The following is a 16,806-nucleotide window of genomic DNA, read 5'->3' as shown; positions in this document are numbered from 1 at the left end:
TTGCCCGTTGGCTAGTGGCCTTTGTGACGACGCATCCAGAAATCTTCACTGCTGGTTTGGCTCCTCCAGACTGGCTCCCGCTTCCTTGCAAAAGAGAAGCACCCCAGACCTTCCTGGTCTGCACCAGAAGCAAGTCCTCCGTTCTTCGTAGGTTCCGCTTGCCAAGGCTTGGTGAGTCCTAGTCCAACTTCGACGCCGCCGACAGCAAGAGCCTTCGTGGGACAGCTCGCCTCCTGGTCCTGGTCGTCCTCGACGTTCCCTGGTCCTCGTGGCTGCAGCGACAAGCTTCACCTTCACCTGCAATCTTCACGATATCGCCTGGTTCCTTCCTGGTTCCAGGTGGTCACTGGCTAGTGACCTGGACTCTGTCCCTTCTGCTTGCAGGTTCCTTCCTTCTTGATCCCCACCTTGGGATCCACCGGACACTCTTCACTGACTGCCTGTCAGCAACTTTCCTTCAGGCATCCATAGAAGTCCACGACGAAACCCGACGCAAGTTCACACCTATGCACCCGCAGTCCGTGGGCTAGGTAACTTGGGTACTTCGGTGCTCACAAGGGTAGTGACTATCCTAGGGTCTAGTTTCCGAGTTTCGACTCTCTAGCTGCTTCAGAAGTGTCCTTAAACTGTTAATTTCTAACATCTACCATTTCTATCGACTTTTACGCATTACGCGTAAGTGTTTCCACTCTGCACCTGAATCCCGTGGGCCTCCCACTTCCTAACTGTTGCTAGTGTAGTGTAGCCCCAGCGATTCCCTAGGCCTAGGCCTATCCTATTTCCGTGACAGTGGTCCTTATACCACTTACTTAGTATATGGTTTGCGTGGCCCCTAGGGCCTAACTGTATTACTTACCTGTGTGACTTAATGTATGCTTAAATAAGACTGTGTTGTACTTACCTCTAATCTCATAAAGAGTGCTGAGGGTTTGACTAGAATAAATACATTCTATTTTTATATATATCTGTTGTGGTGTCCTTTCATTTGGTATTCAAGGGATTATATATGGTATCACAGCTGGCTTCACATGCCATTCAGAGTTTAGCCTAAGACTGCTCTTGTCCATGCTACCACTAGGATAGCTGGTCTATAAGGTTGACTTTACAACCAATCACCATAAGGGTTGTTTGGACTGATATAAGGTGTACACTAGAACTAGTGACATCATACATCAGGCCAACTTCTCACACCGTAAACCACAGATAGCACTAAAGAGAAGGCGGGACACATGGAAATAGGCGTCCTGCAAGTCCAAAGCTACCACCCAGTCTCCTCGGTCTAGGGCAGACAGGAGCTGGGCCAATGTGAGAATCTTGAACTTTTCCTTTTTAAGGAAGTAGTTGAGGGCTCATAGATCTAGGATACGACGAAGGCCATTCTCCTTTTTCTGGACCATAAAAGTGCAGGAATAGCAACCACAGCCTACTTTTGGTGCCAGAACCCTCTCTATTGCTCTCTTGGCCAAGAGAGTCATGACTTCCTCTTCAAGCAAAGTGAAATGATCCTCCGGCAGTCGATCGTAGACAGTTGGAGGCATGGAGGGAGGGGTAGTCTTGAAGGGAAAGGAGTAGCCCCTTCGGGCTATCTGGAGGACCCAGCTGTTCGATGTAACATTGAGTCAGCAGTGGAGGTGATGGAGGATCCTGCCACAAAATGGCTGCCCATGATCTTGAAGGGCAAGACTAGGAGGGTTTGGAGGCTGAGGCTGCTGGGGGTACAGGGGGGGGAGGAGGTGGACTGACCAGACATCCGGCCGCCCAGCCCAGGGGTCAGAGCGAGCTTGCCGAACTTCAGTGGCCTTGTGGCTGGGGTATGGAGGCGTGGCTGGAACCTCCTTCAGTAGCAACAAAGGAGCGAAAGGCAGACTGGGGATGAGTGGCCACTGAGAGGCCCAAGGACTTGGCCGTAGCCAATGAGTACTCCAGTGCAATGTCTGCCTTGTCTCCAAAGAGACGAGTGACATCAACGTACATGTCCATGAGAGATGACTGGATATCCCCTGAAGCCAGAAGTTCTCAACCAGGTATTGCTTCGAACATCCACCGTCAATGAAATCGTTCTGCCCAGTGAGTTGGTCGTGTCGAGACCACAACGAATGGCAAACTTTGCTGCGTTTCTCCCGCCTGACACCGCTTGGGAGAGGACGGCCCGGGCCTGCTCCGGGACCTATGGCAGGACTTGAGCAACCTTTTCCCACAGGGAATGGGAGCAATGGACCAATAAGCATGTGGTGTTTACCGAACGCAATGTAAGGCTGGCAGAAGAAAAAGGTTTCTTACCCCAACTGTACAGCCTCTTGGATTCCCTGTCTGGCGGTGCGGAAGGGAATGCGCTATGAGAGGTAGAGGCTTGGACCACAAAGCTCTTGGGGTAGAGTGGCTGGTGAGAAGAAATTTGGGTCGCCCGGTGCAGGGAGATGGCGGCAGGTGATTGTCCTAGTCACAGGAGCCCTTACTGGGCTTGGACCAGGTTCCCAGTAGGATATCAGTTAAAGCCTCGTTGAAAGACAGCAAGGGTTCGGAAGAGGAGACATCTGGCTACAGGACCTCTGTCACAATATTCGTCTTGACTGCCACGGAAGGGAGCTTAAGGTCCAGGACCTCAGCTGCCCTTCTCACCACCAAAGCATATGATGTTCCCTCCTATGTAGCCACGGTAGGGGGAGAAAGCAGGCAAGAATCTGGAGAGGTATCCAGTCGTCTGACCTCACCCAGCTCCTCATACCACTCCATTTCTTGGTAAGGCTGGTCTTCTAAAGGGTCCAGTGACCCCTCCCAATTTTCCTCCATTCCTAGCCCTTCTGAATAAGGATGAGGAAATTACTTAGGACCTAAGGGTTCAGTTGGCACCGGTATTGGCGTCGGTAGGCGTAGATTCAGGTCTTTGGAGATGAATGGGGCTGTTATCACCTGGAATCTCGACGTTGGGGCCGGGGAAGGTTGCAATGGCATGAACAGCGTTGGGCGGAAGCCATCACCGATCCATGGGGGATTATCGGTGCCAGAGCCGGAGCTGACGGTGCAGAACCTGATTGAGCCCCCTCTGAGCCTCCAGGGTCCAAAGGCATGCCGGTAGGGTCAGGCCACCCAAGTATGAGGCACATGGTGTCGCAGAAAAGCGGAGAAGAGCGGGGTCGACCCAGGCGCAGGTTCAGCAGAACGAGGCCTAGAAAGCAGAGATTCCTCTGTCGGTTTGGCCGACGGACGGGGAGTGGTTGAAGCACGCTTCGACTTCTAATGTTTTTTTTTATTCCTACCTGATCTACTAAATGACTTTGAGTGGGAGGATGAAGACTTAGGACTCCCGAAGCAGTGCCAGGACTTTCCTCTCGACCGGGACCATGAGCAACATCTCCGAGAAGAGCAGCATGGTGCTGAGCCGCAAGCAACTTTAGGGACCTCTCCCTCAAAGCTTTCAGAACCATGGCCCAGCAGTCAGAGCACTACTTCGAGTCATGGTCGCGCTCCAGGCACCAGAGGCAAACCAGGTGTGGGTCTGTCACTGACATGGTGTGGTGACAGGCGATGCATGATTTGAAATCAGAAGTCTTCTTAGAAATGATGAGAAAAAAAAACCACACCAAAATGGAGTCGACAAAACATTGAAAAAAGCATGTCAAAATGTGACAGAGGGTAGGTCTCTTCACAGATCTGCGCTGGCTGGTGCAGGAAGAAAAGAACTGAGGTCATTGCACTGAGGTGGTGCCTATATACGTGACGCAGACATCACAACATCGCAGATGACGCCACACAGAGCTGATTGAAGCCACCTACAGGCGCGCTGGGGTATTGCCCAGAGAAAAATCTCCCGGATCCAATTTGACGCCTGGGAAATCCAGAGGTAAGGAATCTGTGGCTAGATGTCTCTATCAGATATTCTTGTTTAAAAAAAGACCATGATTGACCAAGATGCACACTGTCCTTTCACAACTATTGGTATTTCTCTAATGTCTTCTCTTGTATATACACTTGTTTCATTCTCTACTGTGTGATTTACCCGTGCACTAAGCTCCACTAATCAACTGTATATTTTTAAATATACGTTTAACATTCTGGTTCAACAAGACTTTTTTTTTTTTTAGAAGCATTGCTCTATATTATACCACTCAAAAGTTTTAGAATTTGCTTGCTAGGCTAGTGGTTAACCCAATGGTTATTGTTGATTTCTGGACTCGTTTTATGCTCCTAGAGAAACCACTCCAAGTATTTCCTCCAGTTACTTTGTGGTAGATCTTACTTTGGGGGCAGGGCAGGGGAAGTGTATGTGAGTTTGTCCAGATGGTTGGTGGTATTGACAGACAGGCTACTGAAGATTAACTGTTGGTAGGTTGCAGGGGTATGACTTGACTATCAAGAAAGTGAGGTTGTAGTCTTTGGCACAGGATTTAGGCATTTAATAGTAATACAAGAAAATGGATTAAGGCAAACATGCATGTGGCTTGGAGTAAGCTGTACGCAGAGAGAGGAGGCATGCAGAAAATGAAAATTAGAAAGAGGGTCATTTGAAAAAGGAGAGGTGACCATTGGAAGTTAGGTCAAAGTCAATTTTCCTGGCAGGTTGTAGAAATACAGAGGTAGCTTTTTGGAGAAATACATTATTTGTACCTGAGATAGTGCTATATTGGGTCTATCCACTGCTAGGCTGATGCTAGAATACCGCTTCAGTTAGAACAGCTGATCAATTCAGGAGTTGGAAATGTAAAGTAATGGACGGACTCATATAGAAAGAAATATTCAAGGCTTTTGGCTGCGTTCAAACGGAAGCAGCAACCCCATGATCGTAGTAACGTGTGATAATATACTTAGTAAATATTGCGAACTTTAATAAAGAGATTCTGCAAATGCTAAAGTGGATGTTTTTTCCGATTTTCACTATTACAGTTTGGCTCACAGTGTTAGGTTGATTACAAAAGCAAAATATAATCCAGTTTAGTTGCCCCCTGCTTAGTATGGCACAAGATGACATATGAGGTTAGATTCCCCAGAGAGCGGAAGTGTATTTGCCTGCATTACTGTAGCCTTATGGTGTACATCCAGTGAGGAGAATGGAGACAGGTTTACTTTGAGAAATTCCATGCTACCTTTTGCTAGTAAGTGACTGCTAGTTAGTTCTTTCTGAGCACTGCCATTTCGCAGATGGTAGGGGTTAAGGGTGGGAGGGACCGTAGTTTCTGTTGTTCAACAAGAGGAATTTTCTAGGCCATGCCTGCCTATTTCTCTGCCTATAATGCTAATTCAGGAAGGTTAATAACAGAAAAGTGCAGAGATCTCACTCTTCATGTGCCCATATTGTGGATAGTCTTGCTTGGGACCAGCCCCAGTGTTGCCTGCTGTGAGAGGCATCACCTTGCACAAAGGCAGGTAGCCTGAGCATTTAAGTGCTTCTGTTATATGTTGTTGATGAAATCGCTGAGCGTAACACCACTGTGAGATAATTGCTGTGGTGGGCTGGTTTATGCTTGATACAACTGTTATGTAGTAAATGGTGCTGTGTGTTGTTGCACTAAGGTCAGTGTACAGCTTTTGGAGAAGACACAAACTCAATGTTACTTGTCTTTAATGACCCTCTCTTTCGCCCTCATATTGGGGGTGGGAGGGAGCGGATACCTGCCTCTAAAAGCCTTCCCTTGATACAACAAAGCGATGCAGCTGCTATGGTGTGTTTTGATGACTTATTGCTGTTGGGAGGTTCTTTGAGACAAAGAGGCAGCGGGAGAGTGCAGGATTTCCAGTGTTGCCAGCAGGAAGGTCCACAACCGATTCTGCACATGCTGTGCAGAGGTCTGTGAACCACAAGAAGTATCTCCGGAGATGCAAGCACTGCCATTGGAATGTCTTTTATGCACCGAGGTGAGTCATGTTTTTTTTCAGGTGAGACATGGGAAGACTCCCTGATCCTCCGAAAATAGAATATCCATCTTCTGGACCACTCTTTTAGCTTATCGTAAGTTGATTCTACTTTTTTCATTATATTCAAAGATTTTTGTGTTATCTGCTCTATACATAACCAATGAATGAAAGAGCAGCAAACACTAGACTGATCCTGGGTCAACCTAGTTCTTTCTCCTTTCTTTAAAACAAACTCCATTCTCCAGCACTATGAGATGCGCACCATTCCATCACATTATAGCCCTGCCGCAGTAGCTCGCATCTCAATCCTTTACACAGGTCTACCCTAATGAACAGACTGCCTATTTACACTTGAATGTCTTGTTAACAGGATCAATGATGCTAGAAGTGGAACTGTTTTCAAAACCTCAGTTTGTGATCTCGGCAGTCAGTCTTCCTCAATTGCCAACGCAATGAATGACTCGTTCAGGGCTGAGCACATTTCATATCAACTGACAACTGGAACCCCCGCTTAAAACATACAGAAACATTTTTACAAACCCACCTTATGTTTAAATAACAGTTTACTCGGTTACCAACAGCAAAATAATCGGCAACGGTTAGAATGTCGATACCATGAGGGAAGGTGCCCTGTAACAACAAAAAGCAAAGTCATTGGTAAAAGTAATGAACAAATAATAATACAATTTCATAGGTATACCATTATCAAAATGTAGCAACCGACCGTGATAACACAGTGTTACAAGCAATGACAGATGCCACAGACTCACCTAAAGGCAGCGGTAACCCTAATGTAGTGCCCATGTGCTGCGTCTGACCCAGGAGAACCATCAAAAACCAGAGGCCCTCGCTGTGGGTCTCACGGAGCATCTTCTAGTGTTGGCATTTAACTTTTGCGATGTTGTAGTGATGAGGTTTAGCCTTGTAGTGGCACTTGTGGTGTTGCAAGTAAACGTGTGGCAGTAGTGTGATTGTAGCGTTGTACCATAACACTGCTGATGTGGTAGTCTAGTTTTGCATCGCAGTAACTGAAGAGTTGTCGCAGTTGTTATTGTGAAGCTGGCAAGCTGTAGTTCTACAGTTATATTATTGCGGCAGTGCTGTAGTCATATTGTTTTAGTTGCTGTGTAGCTGCGTATTTGTGGCTGTGTCATTTTTAGATTTGTTTGGATCTACAGTTTCAGTTTGGCGAGTGTTGGAGGGTTCAGATACTGTTTTTTAGTATTGCTGCAGTTGTGCAGTGTTGAGGGGATGCTTACTCGAGACGCAGAATGAATGAATGAATGAAATTGTATTTATAAAGCGCGATGGCTACCCTGAGGCCTCCCAGCGCTAGGGACAGCACAGCCAGAACCAGTAGGATGCAAGTTAGTGCCAGTTTTTATAGAGCCAAGTTTTTAAAAGCTTCCGGAAGACAAGCAGATTGGATTCCTGTCGAAGAGAAATAGGGAGAGTATTCCAAAGAATTGATACGTTATACGTGAAGGACCGTACACCACTTCTAGCTCTCTTTATTCTGGGTGGGAGAGAGAGGAAGGCGGTGGTGGATCGGAGAACCCTTCTCGGTTGGTAGGGAGTAATTAAAGATTGGATAATGGAAGGACCAGTCTTCCAGAAAGCTTTCTGGGCAAGACACATGGCTTTAAACTGAATCCTCTCTTTGATCGGCATCCAGTGTAAGGTCTTAATGGCAGGTTTTGCCGACTGCCACCGCGGGATCTGTAAAAGGAGGCGAGCAGCGCAGTTTTGAACAATCTGGAGCCTATTGATGGTTGAATGAGGGGCACCCAGATAAAGAGCATTGCCATAGTCGAGGCGAGAGAGAATAACCGTCTGGCTTGAAAAGGGGGGAGAGGGAGGACCTTTTGAAGCATTCTAAGTATGCCAAAGCAGGAGGCGGAAAGTTTTACCGCTTGGTGGCTGAAGGTGAGAGAGCGGTCCAGCCATATTCCCAGACTCTTAATTTGCTCTTTAAGAGCCGGCATGGGCCCAAGAGAGTTGTGCCACAGCAAAGCTGAGTTAAATACGGGGGCATTGCCCAAAAGCATAAGCTCCGTTTTGTCCCCATTGAGCTTAAGGCACGAGTGGTCCATCCATCTGGCTATCTCTTCTAGGCAACAGCCTAGAGCGCTGGGTGATCGCTCGGGGTGGTTTAACGCCACCACTAACTGATTGTCATCTGCGTAGGTGACCATTTTTATGCCAAATGGATGGACAACATCTACCAGTAGCCTCATGTAAACATTAAACAATGTGGGGTTCAGGGAGGAACCCTGAGGAACTCCACAGTTCAATGTCATCTGGCTGGAAACTACCTCCCCTTCAAAAACCCTAAATGATGGTTCGGTCAAAAAAGATTGCAACCAGTGGAGAGCTATACCAGACACTCCCAGATCTCTTAGTCTGCAAATCAAGATGTTATGGTTTACAGTTTCAAAGGCGGCACTGCATTACCCCCTTGATCCAGGATCCTCCTCGCCTCCTCCACTGCTACAAGCAGAGCGGTCTCAGTCCTGAATTGGGGGCGGAAACCGGTTTGGGAGGGATGGAGAAGATGGTTGATGTTCCAGAAAGTCCACCAATGTGGAATTTATGTGCTTCTCCACAATCTTGCTCACCCAGGGTAGAAGAGAAATTGGGCGGTAATTAGAAAAATCGTCCGGATTTGAATTGCTTTTTTTCAACAGGGCTTTGACCATGGTGCATTTCCAAGTTAAAGGAACTATGCCGGAGGCAATGGAAGAATTCGCCAGATCAAGGATCGTGGGGGAAATAATTTCAATGACTGATGAAAGAATCTGAGGAGGGGCAGGGTCTGTTGGGGAGCCAGATTTAAGTTTTATTATGATGGAGTCCAAACTAGTAGTGTCAATCAGAGGAAATTTAACCAGAGAGGACTGAGTAGAGGATAATGACTCTGGTGTGGTTGCACTCGGGATGGGGTTAGGTCAGTTGGAAAAGGAACGATAAATGTTTTGAATTTTCTGGGCAAAGAAAATGGGCAAACTATTACAGCGAGTAAGAGAGCCATCCGATGCAGGTAGTTTAAAAGGTACTTTTGTAAGGGACTTAACAATACGGAAAATTTCCTTGGAGAAGTTTGCAGAGAGCATGATCTTGTTTTCATAAAACGTGGCTTGGGCTGCCCAGAGCTCAGCCTTATAGCTTCTAATAGCTCCTCTGGATTAATTTTTAATGGTAACTGAATAATCTTTCCTCCATTGCCGTTCAATCCTTCTGCAAGATTGCTTCATCCCCCTTAATTTGGGGGAGAACCAAGGGGCAGTCTTTTGTCTGTTGGTTATATGTTTTAATTTTTTAGGTAGTACTGTGTCCAGTGACCCCTGGATCCAGAGATGAAAATTCTCGTGGGCCTCGGTGGGGTTGGGTCCATTAACAGGCTTAGTGCTTCCAAGGACTTGCTTCCATAGGTCCATGGGAAGTTTCGTCCTATTGCGTTCCAGTACCGAAGTTATGTTAAGAGGGCGAGATAGAGTAGGTATTTCCCAGAGAACAGGGATCAGAAAATGGTCGGTCCATGGAAAAGGAATGGGAGTACCTGCCCTCAGCTCCATGCAATTACTAAAGACAGGGTCCAGCAAGTGGCCTTTGGTGTGAGTGGGGGTCAGCACTTTCTCCCTTAGCTGAGGCGCCAAAAGATTCTTAGTCAGCTCAATAGCCGATGTATCGGAAGGATAATCTAAATGAAGATTAAGATCGCCAAGTACCGTGAAGTTAGAGGGGATAGCAGCCAGACTAGCTACCATCGTCGGAATTGCATCAAAAAATTGTATTGGATTGCCAGGAGGGCGATAGATAAGGAGACCTGAGAAGGTACTGGTCGGGGATACTTCAATGGCAAAAATAAGACTTTCACAACCTGGTAGAGGATCTGCTGTAATACGGCAATTAAATGTATTATTAACTAAAATAGCTATACCTCCGCCTCTCCCAGTCTTGCGGTCCACCCTATAGATTGAGTAGCTAGGGGGGAGAGTTTGAGCAATAATAGGCTCTGATTCAGTATGTAACCATGTCTCTGTCAAAAAGAGAACATCGGGTTTAAGATCTGACATTAAGAAGGACAGTTCAGTAGTATGTTTTGAGAAAGATCTACAATTTAATAGAAACATCTTTAAAGAGGGTGAAGCGTCCTTAGTAACTTTCCGTTCAGAGACACGTTGGAGGGAAAAATCACAGTTTTTGCACTGTGTGTCACCATCAAATACATTAAGCATGTGATGGCATCGATCTGTAGGAGCAACTCTGAGAGAGTAAAGATACTGTGCCCCATAGATTAGAGTTGTCGTTTCCCCATGTAGACGGCCAGGGGGAGTTGCCCCTGGTCCCAGCCGGGCGTGGACGGGCGCAGACGGGCTTGCCTTTGGCTTGCCCGCTGCGCGCATCCGCTGCGTGGGAGAAAGAGCATGGGTTTAAAAAGATATCGAGACTCCTCCCCCTCCGGTCTCTGATCCGGAAGAGGAAAGTGAAATGAATTGCTGATACTCCCTCCACTACTACGGGAAAACCCGAGGTGGACCAGGGAGTAGGACGGCGAAGCAGAGGCAAAATAACAGGTGCAAATCAATCAATCCAGACAGCAGTATATGGAGGGCCCGAAGTCTTTACACTGATGAATGAGCCTCTAAACCAGACTTCTTCAACTAGCAGCTCTCCAACTACCTGTAAGCGGCTCTCCTATGTGCATCCCAGCCCTAAATTGTAACCTTTTGCTTGGTTGAATTAATATATGCATGACAAAATTGTGTATTCGTGATGAAATTGTATACATTTTCAGGCCTCATAAGCTGATGTTTGCAGAAAAATAGCTAAATTTTCTAAATTTATGTAAGGATGATGTTTGAGTGATAAATCGTGGGGAGACTTATTACGAATATCATTACTTTTGTGCAAGGGCACTGCGCTGTGGCTGCCATGTATTACCTACATACAGGCATTCCAATTAGAAAATGTATTTTTTACATTATTCCTGGCAACCCTGCCTGATGCAGAGTGATTACTTTGGGTAGCTTGCATATGGTGGCCACTAATATAATCTTGTCTGATGAGGTCATTATCAGTATACTAATGTTAATAGCTCGCAATTATTTTACGTGCACATAAGTAGCTCGTATTACACAAAAGGTTTGAGATCCCTGCCTTAAACCCTTTACTACAGCAAATATAAAGAGGCATACACAACAAGCACATAGTAACAGTGCATACAGCCCCATTTAGGGAATACATCAAAATGCAGCAATAATCTCCAAATGCAGTAATACTTATTCTGTTGTTTTTTACACTAAATTTAAATGTATACCACAAGAGTACAGGCATGTTAATCGAAACGAGCATTGGATCAAAAAGCGCATGATTAGAGTGACTCAGTTTAAGATATTCTCATGAAATGTGTCCATCAAAAATTCACATCAGCACTGACTGAGCCTTTCCTTAATAGGAAGCTTAAAACTAAGGTAAGCAGTTCTCATTTTGATATAATACCAGGGGTATGTACTTGCCATAAAAGGCAAGTTAGGGATAACATATGGAAAGCAACATCATAGTTTTTCTGCAAATTCTTTACTGAAGAAAGAAAACTATGCTGAAACATTTGTCTATGGAGATGCACAGCACTGCCTGCGCCAACAACAGGCCTTGAAAAATCTAAATTTTAGCAGGTCCAGCTATTTTTAGCACTTACTTGACCCTGCTGGTGAGTAAACTTATGCTGGAAGAAACAGGTGTTCTGTTGGTTCAGGAAGTGAATTATCAATTAAAACAGTGTTAAATCTTGTTTTATCTTGACACAACTGCTCAAGGACAGAGGTCAAATGTCAGTTTGTCTTTTTACTAATTGTTGCTCATGTGTTCATGGAAAATGGTGTTTACTTTTCTTTCTCTTTTTACAGTTAATGCTTTTTATCAAGTGAGATATTTGACAATACTTGTGAAACAAAATGCAGTAAAATGTCAGTTTTTTTCTCTAAAACAACATTTGAACAGCTTGTAAATGAATAGTGCAAGTAGATCAAAAATTATGAAAGAACCTTTTTTTCTTGCAATTCAGAAGTGTGATGCAAACAAAGATTTTTCATTGGAGGAAAACACATCAGAACACTTTACTTGGTGATGTGCAAATGACAAATATTTGCAGAAACTATTTCCAAACATTGTACACTATATAGTTTTAAAACTACGTCAGTGACAAATTCTGTGGCCATTTTAATGTAAAATCTGCTGATTTCAAACAACAGAGGGCTGCTACTTTATGCTTTAGTTACGTATTTATTATAGGTGATAGTTTTTAAACTGTGAGGGACATTCCTGGCCAAGCCCTGATAACATAACATGTGTATTTGTAAAGCGCACGTTCACCCAAGCAACGGGGAATCTTGGCGCTGAAATAACAGATGTATATTGTTACCCAACTCAATGGTACTCATTTTATCGACCACAAATGGATGAAAGGCTGAGTGGATCCACCGGGATTTGAACCTGTGACCATGAGGTTGAACACAGGCCCCTTCAGTGGATGCATTAATCCACTGAGCCACCAGACGCGGCTTAATGAACTAAGGCAAGTCTACAGTCAAGTGTAACTTTTCGACCCAGAAACACTAAACACTGAAGTAAGTGTTATTATGCACTGCATTTATCATGAAACATTGGGAAGAACTCCCACCCTCTTTTGGTTTGAAAAGGCTACCTTGAGCTAATGCGCCAACAAGCTCTGGCTGATGCACCTGCATCCAGTGAGTGGTACACAGAACTGAGAAGACGTTGGGCAGGATTTCCAACATCCCCAAAACAATGTGTTGCTCTCTACTGAAGGACAACTATCCTGAAAACACATGTCTAGAGATACACAGCACTTGGTGCACCAAAAAGGTTGAAAAACGAAAGATCGTCACTTAAGTAAGTGTTATCATGCACTGCATTTACTATGATGCATTGGAACGAACTGAGTGAGGGGATGTGAGGAAGTGTGCTCCCACCCTCTTTTTGTTTGGCTGAATGTAGCTTTGGGAAAATCCATTTAAGACATCACCACAAGAGCTAGGAAAATATTCCTGCAAAGAGAAGTGAGTGACAAAAACATTTCAGACGGTAAGGTAGTCGGTAATGCGTACCTGCATTCTACAAAGTGTGGTATGTCATAATCAATATTTATAAACAAATACTAAAAGTGATGAAAAAACAGACGTAATCCCAAGAACATAATCCACTTAAAACAATTTCTACAGTGGTAACAATCATTACATCAGCGTGTCGGTAGGTGGCATCGGTCGACTCCGCATCCGTCGTCCGCATTGTGGTCGGCGGGATGACATGCGGTGTCTGCTTAGATGCCGCCCCTGCGCGCTGACGTAAGTTCTGACGTGACTTTCCAAGCCAGAAGAACAAGTTACTTACCTTCAGTAACGCTTTTTCTTGTGGATACAGTATCTGCCTGTGGATTCCTCACCTTTTGAATTCTCCCCTGCGCCAGCATTCCGTGGAAACTTTTTTCTTAGCTCTCCCACGTCGACGAGGGTGTCACAATGACACGGCTCTGCTCTCGACTCCGTCTGACATCATCAGAACCACACATAGACCTCGTCGGCGTGCTGACATCAGTTCCACCCATTTTTTCCGTGCATCCGAGGAGAACGGGTGGACCGACAACATAATTGAAGTATACACAGTATACAATATAAACACAAATACACACAGTATAAAGAAAATTGGAAAACCTAAAGAAACAAAGCATTTCCTATAAACCAATAGCAAGGCAATCAAAAGACACAGGAAAACAAAAATGTCAAATAACCAATAATTCCTTTTGGTATACGAAGGTGGACAACGGGGAGGAGGGTGGGACAGTGAGGAATCCACAGGCAGATACTGTATCCACCAGAAAAAGCTTTACCGAAGGTAGAAACTTGTTCTTCTGATGGATACATCTGCCTCTGGATTCATCACCTTTTGAACTGAATCCCACAGCAGTCTCACTCCCGGAGGAGGATGTCCACCTGCCTAAACCAAAAACTCCTGAAGCACAGAGCCTGCAAAATGGCCATCCCTCCTAACATCCGAATCCAAGCAGTAATTCTTCTCAAAGGTGTGGTGGGAGGCCCAAGTTGTTGCCTTACAAATGTCAACAACAGGAACACCTCTAGCCAAAGCAGAAGAAGAAGACTTGGCTCTGGTGGAATGAGCTCCAATACCTTCAGGCGGTTCCTTCTTGGCCAAGGCGTAGCAGATCTTGATGCACAAGATGATCCACCTGGAGAGAGTCCGCTTGTGCACAGCCTTGCCCTTCATTCGTCCAACATAGCCCACGAAGAGCTGATCGTCCAGTCTCGGATCCCTGGTTCTATCCATATAGAAACTGAGCTCTCTTAGGATCCAAGCAATGACGTCTCTCTTCCTCCTTGGAAGGAAGAGAGGGAAGATAGAAGGTAGGTAAGATAATTGATTGTCCAAGATGGAAAGGAGTAACCACTTTAGGCAGGAAAGCAGCCCTGGTCCTGAGAACCAACTTTTCTGCATGAATGGTCCAAACGGAGGTTTGGAACTAAAAGCCTGAAGCTCACTTACCCTCCTGGCCGAGGTAATAGCGATCAGAAAGACCGTCTTAAAAAAAAGAAGCCTCAACTGGCAACTATGAAGAGGCTCAAAAGGAGAACACATTAGGAATGTAAGAACAAGATTTAAATCCCACTGAGTCATAATGAAGGGAGTGGGAGGAAACCTATTGGTAAGGCCCTTAATGAACCTCATATCAATGGGGGACTTAACTAAAGACGGCTGGTTCGGCAAGCATAGGAAGGCCGACAAATATCTCTTTACTGTAGCAACAGCACAACCCTGCTGGGCCAAAGAAAGAGAAAACCCTAGAATGTCAGACAAATGGGCCTTCAAAGGATCAATGGACCTCTCTTCACACCATTTAACACCTTTGGACCACCTAGAGAACTAAATAGATTTAGTGGAGTGTCTCCTGGATGATAAAATTGATAAAATAAATTCCACCACATCCGGTGGGAAAGAAAAAGAACTCAGATTGCCCCGTTCAATCTCCAGGCATGAATGTGCGAGCTCTGGAGGTGGGGGTGTGTGCCACTGCGACTGCGAGAGGAAATCGGCCCGGAGATGGAGACAGAGCAGAGGGGGAGATGAGAAGTGAAGTAGATCTGTGTACCACACCCTTCTTGGCCAATCCGGGGCGATCAATATGGCTTGGGCCCGGTCTTGGAGAATTTTCATCAGAACTCGAGGAATCAAGGATATGGGGGGAAAACGCGTAAAGGAGCTGCGAACTCCAATCCAACTGAAACGCGTCCCCCAATGCTCCCTGCATCGGAAACTAGAGAATGCAGAACGACGGGCAGTGCGCGTTTCATGCGAGTGGCAAAGAGGTCCAATCGAGAAAATCCCCATATCTTAAAGACGAGATGGACCACCTTCGGATGAAGCCGCCACTCGTGATCGGCCGAGTTATGCCGACTGAGACTGTCCGCACATAAGATTACACAAATCTTATGGCCCTGAATCCAGGACCAGAGTCGCAGAACCTCTCTGCAGAGGCGATACGACCCTACAACTCCCTGTTTGTTGATGTACCACATCGCGGTAGTGTTGTCTGTCAGGACCTGAACTGACTGACTGCGAAGGGATGAAAGGAAGGCCTTTAGTGCCAAATGTATCGCCCGCAATTCCAGAAGGTTGATGTGAAGCAACCTTTCCTCTGGAGACCAAAGACCTTTGACCTCCAGATCCCCCAGATGAGCACCCCACCCTAGAGTGGAGGCATCCTTGATTACTGTGGCCACCGGTGGAGGAAGCTGAAAGGGCTTTCCTTGAGACAAGTTGCCCTGTACACTCCACCAAGACAGATCCGCTGCAGTATTTATGGAGATCCTGACCGTCTTCTTGAGATATCCATTGTGCTGATACCACTGCCTACAGAGACACCACTGGAGTGTCCTCATGTGCCAGCGTGCATGGTTGACCAACAGAATGCAGGAAGCGAACAGACCGAGCAGGCGTAGGACCTTCAGGACTGGAACAACCGCTCCATCGTGAAACAAGGGAATCATTTCCTGAATGTTGAGAATCCTCGGAGGAGGTGGGAAGGCTCAACACACTGTAGTATCCAGTACTGCCCCAATGAACAGGTTGCGCTGAGAGGGCACCAGGTGAGACGTGGGCACATTTATCGAGAAACCCAAAACGTACAACAGCTGCGCTGTTACCTGCAGATGATGAAGCACCATCTCTGGCGACTTTGCTTTGAGCAGCCAGTCGTCGAGGTAAGGGAAAACAGGAATCCCCGACTTTCTGAGATGTGCTGCCACCACCGCCATTACCTTTGTGAAGACTTGAGGTATGGAAGTAAGACCAAATGGAAGGACCCCAAACTGGTAGTGTTGGGACCCTACCGGGAAACGAAGATACGTCCGATGCGACTTCAGGATGGGGATGTGAAAACACGCATCCTGCAAAATCGATCAACACCATCCAGTCTTCTTGCTGCAGTGCCAGAAGAACCTGAGCTAGGGTCAACATCTTGAATTTCTCCTGCCGGAGATAAAAATTCAAGACCCTGAGGTCCAGGATAGGCCTAAACCTGCCATCCTTCTTGGGGATCAGGAAATACATGGAGTAGCATCCCTGACCCCTTTCCTGCTCCGGGACCACCTCTATCACACCTTTCTGCAATAACACAAGAACCTCTTGCTGCAGAAGCAGCAAATGGTCCTCTGAGCACCAGCCCTGGCGAGGAGGGTAAGGAGGAGGAAACTCCCGAAAGGGAAGGGGGTACCCATTTTCCACAAGATTCAAAACCCAAAGGTCTGATGTGATAGATTTCCAAACTTGTAGAAAATGGGACACCGACCCCCTACAGGACGAGCATGCTCAAAGATGGGGGATATAGAGCTGCTTTCCAGTGACACCAGTGGTAGGGGCAGA

General features: G+C 46.1%; 1 protein-coding gene across 1 annotated transcript in view; it reads right to left on the bottom strand.

Moving 5' to 3' along the window:
• Positions 1–16,806, bottom strand: part of TBCD (tubulin folding cofactor D) — a 2,329,415-nt gene that overhangs the window by 1,067,690 nt on the left and 1,244,919 nt on the right. Inside the window, exon 18 of the mRNA XM_085616794.1 lies at positions 6,395–6,480. Within this exon, the coding sequence (XP_085472920.1) occupies positions 6,395–6,480 (86 nt within the window). The remainder of the gene's footprint in view (positions 1–6,394; positions 6,481–16,806) is intronic.

This window comes from Triturus cristatus, chromosome 7 (genome assembly GCF_964204655.1).
Source record: "Triturus cristatus chromosome 7, aTriCri1.1, whole genome shotgun sequence".
NCBI lineage: Eukaryota > Metazoa > Chordata > Amphibia > Caudata > Salamandridae > Triturus > Triturus cristatus.
The sequence above is the reverse complement of the archived record's forward strand: the minus strand, read 5'-3'. Positions and strand labels throughout refer to the sequence as shown.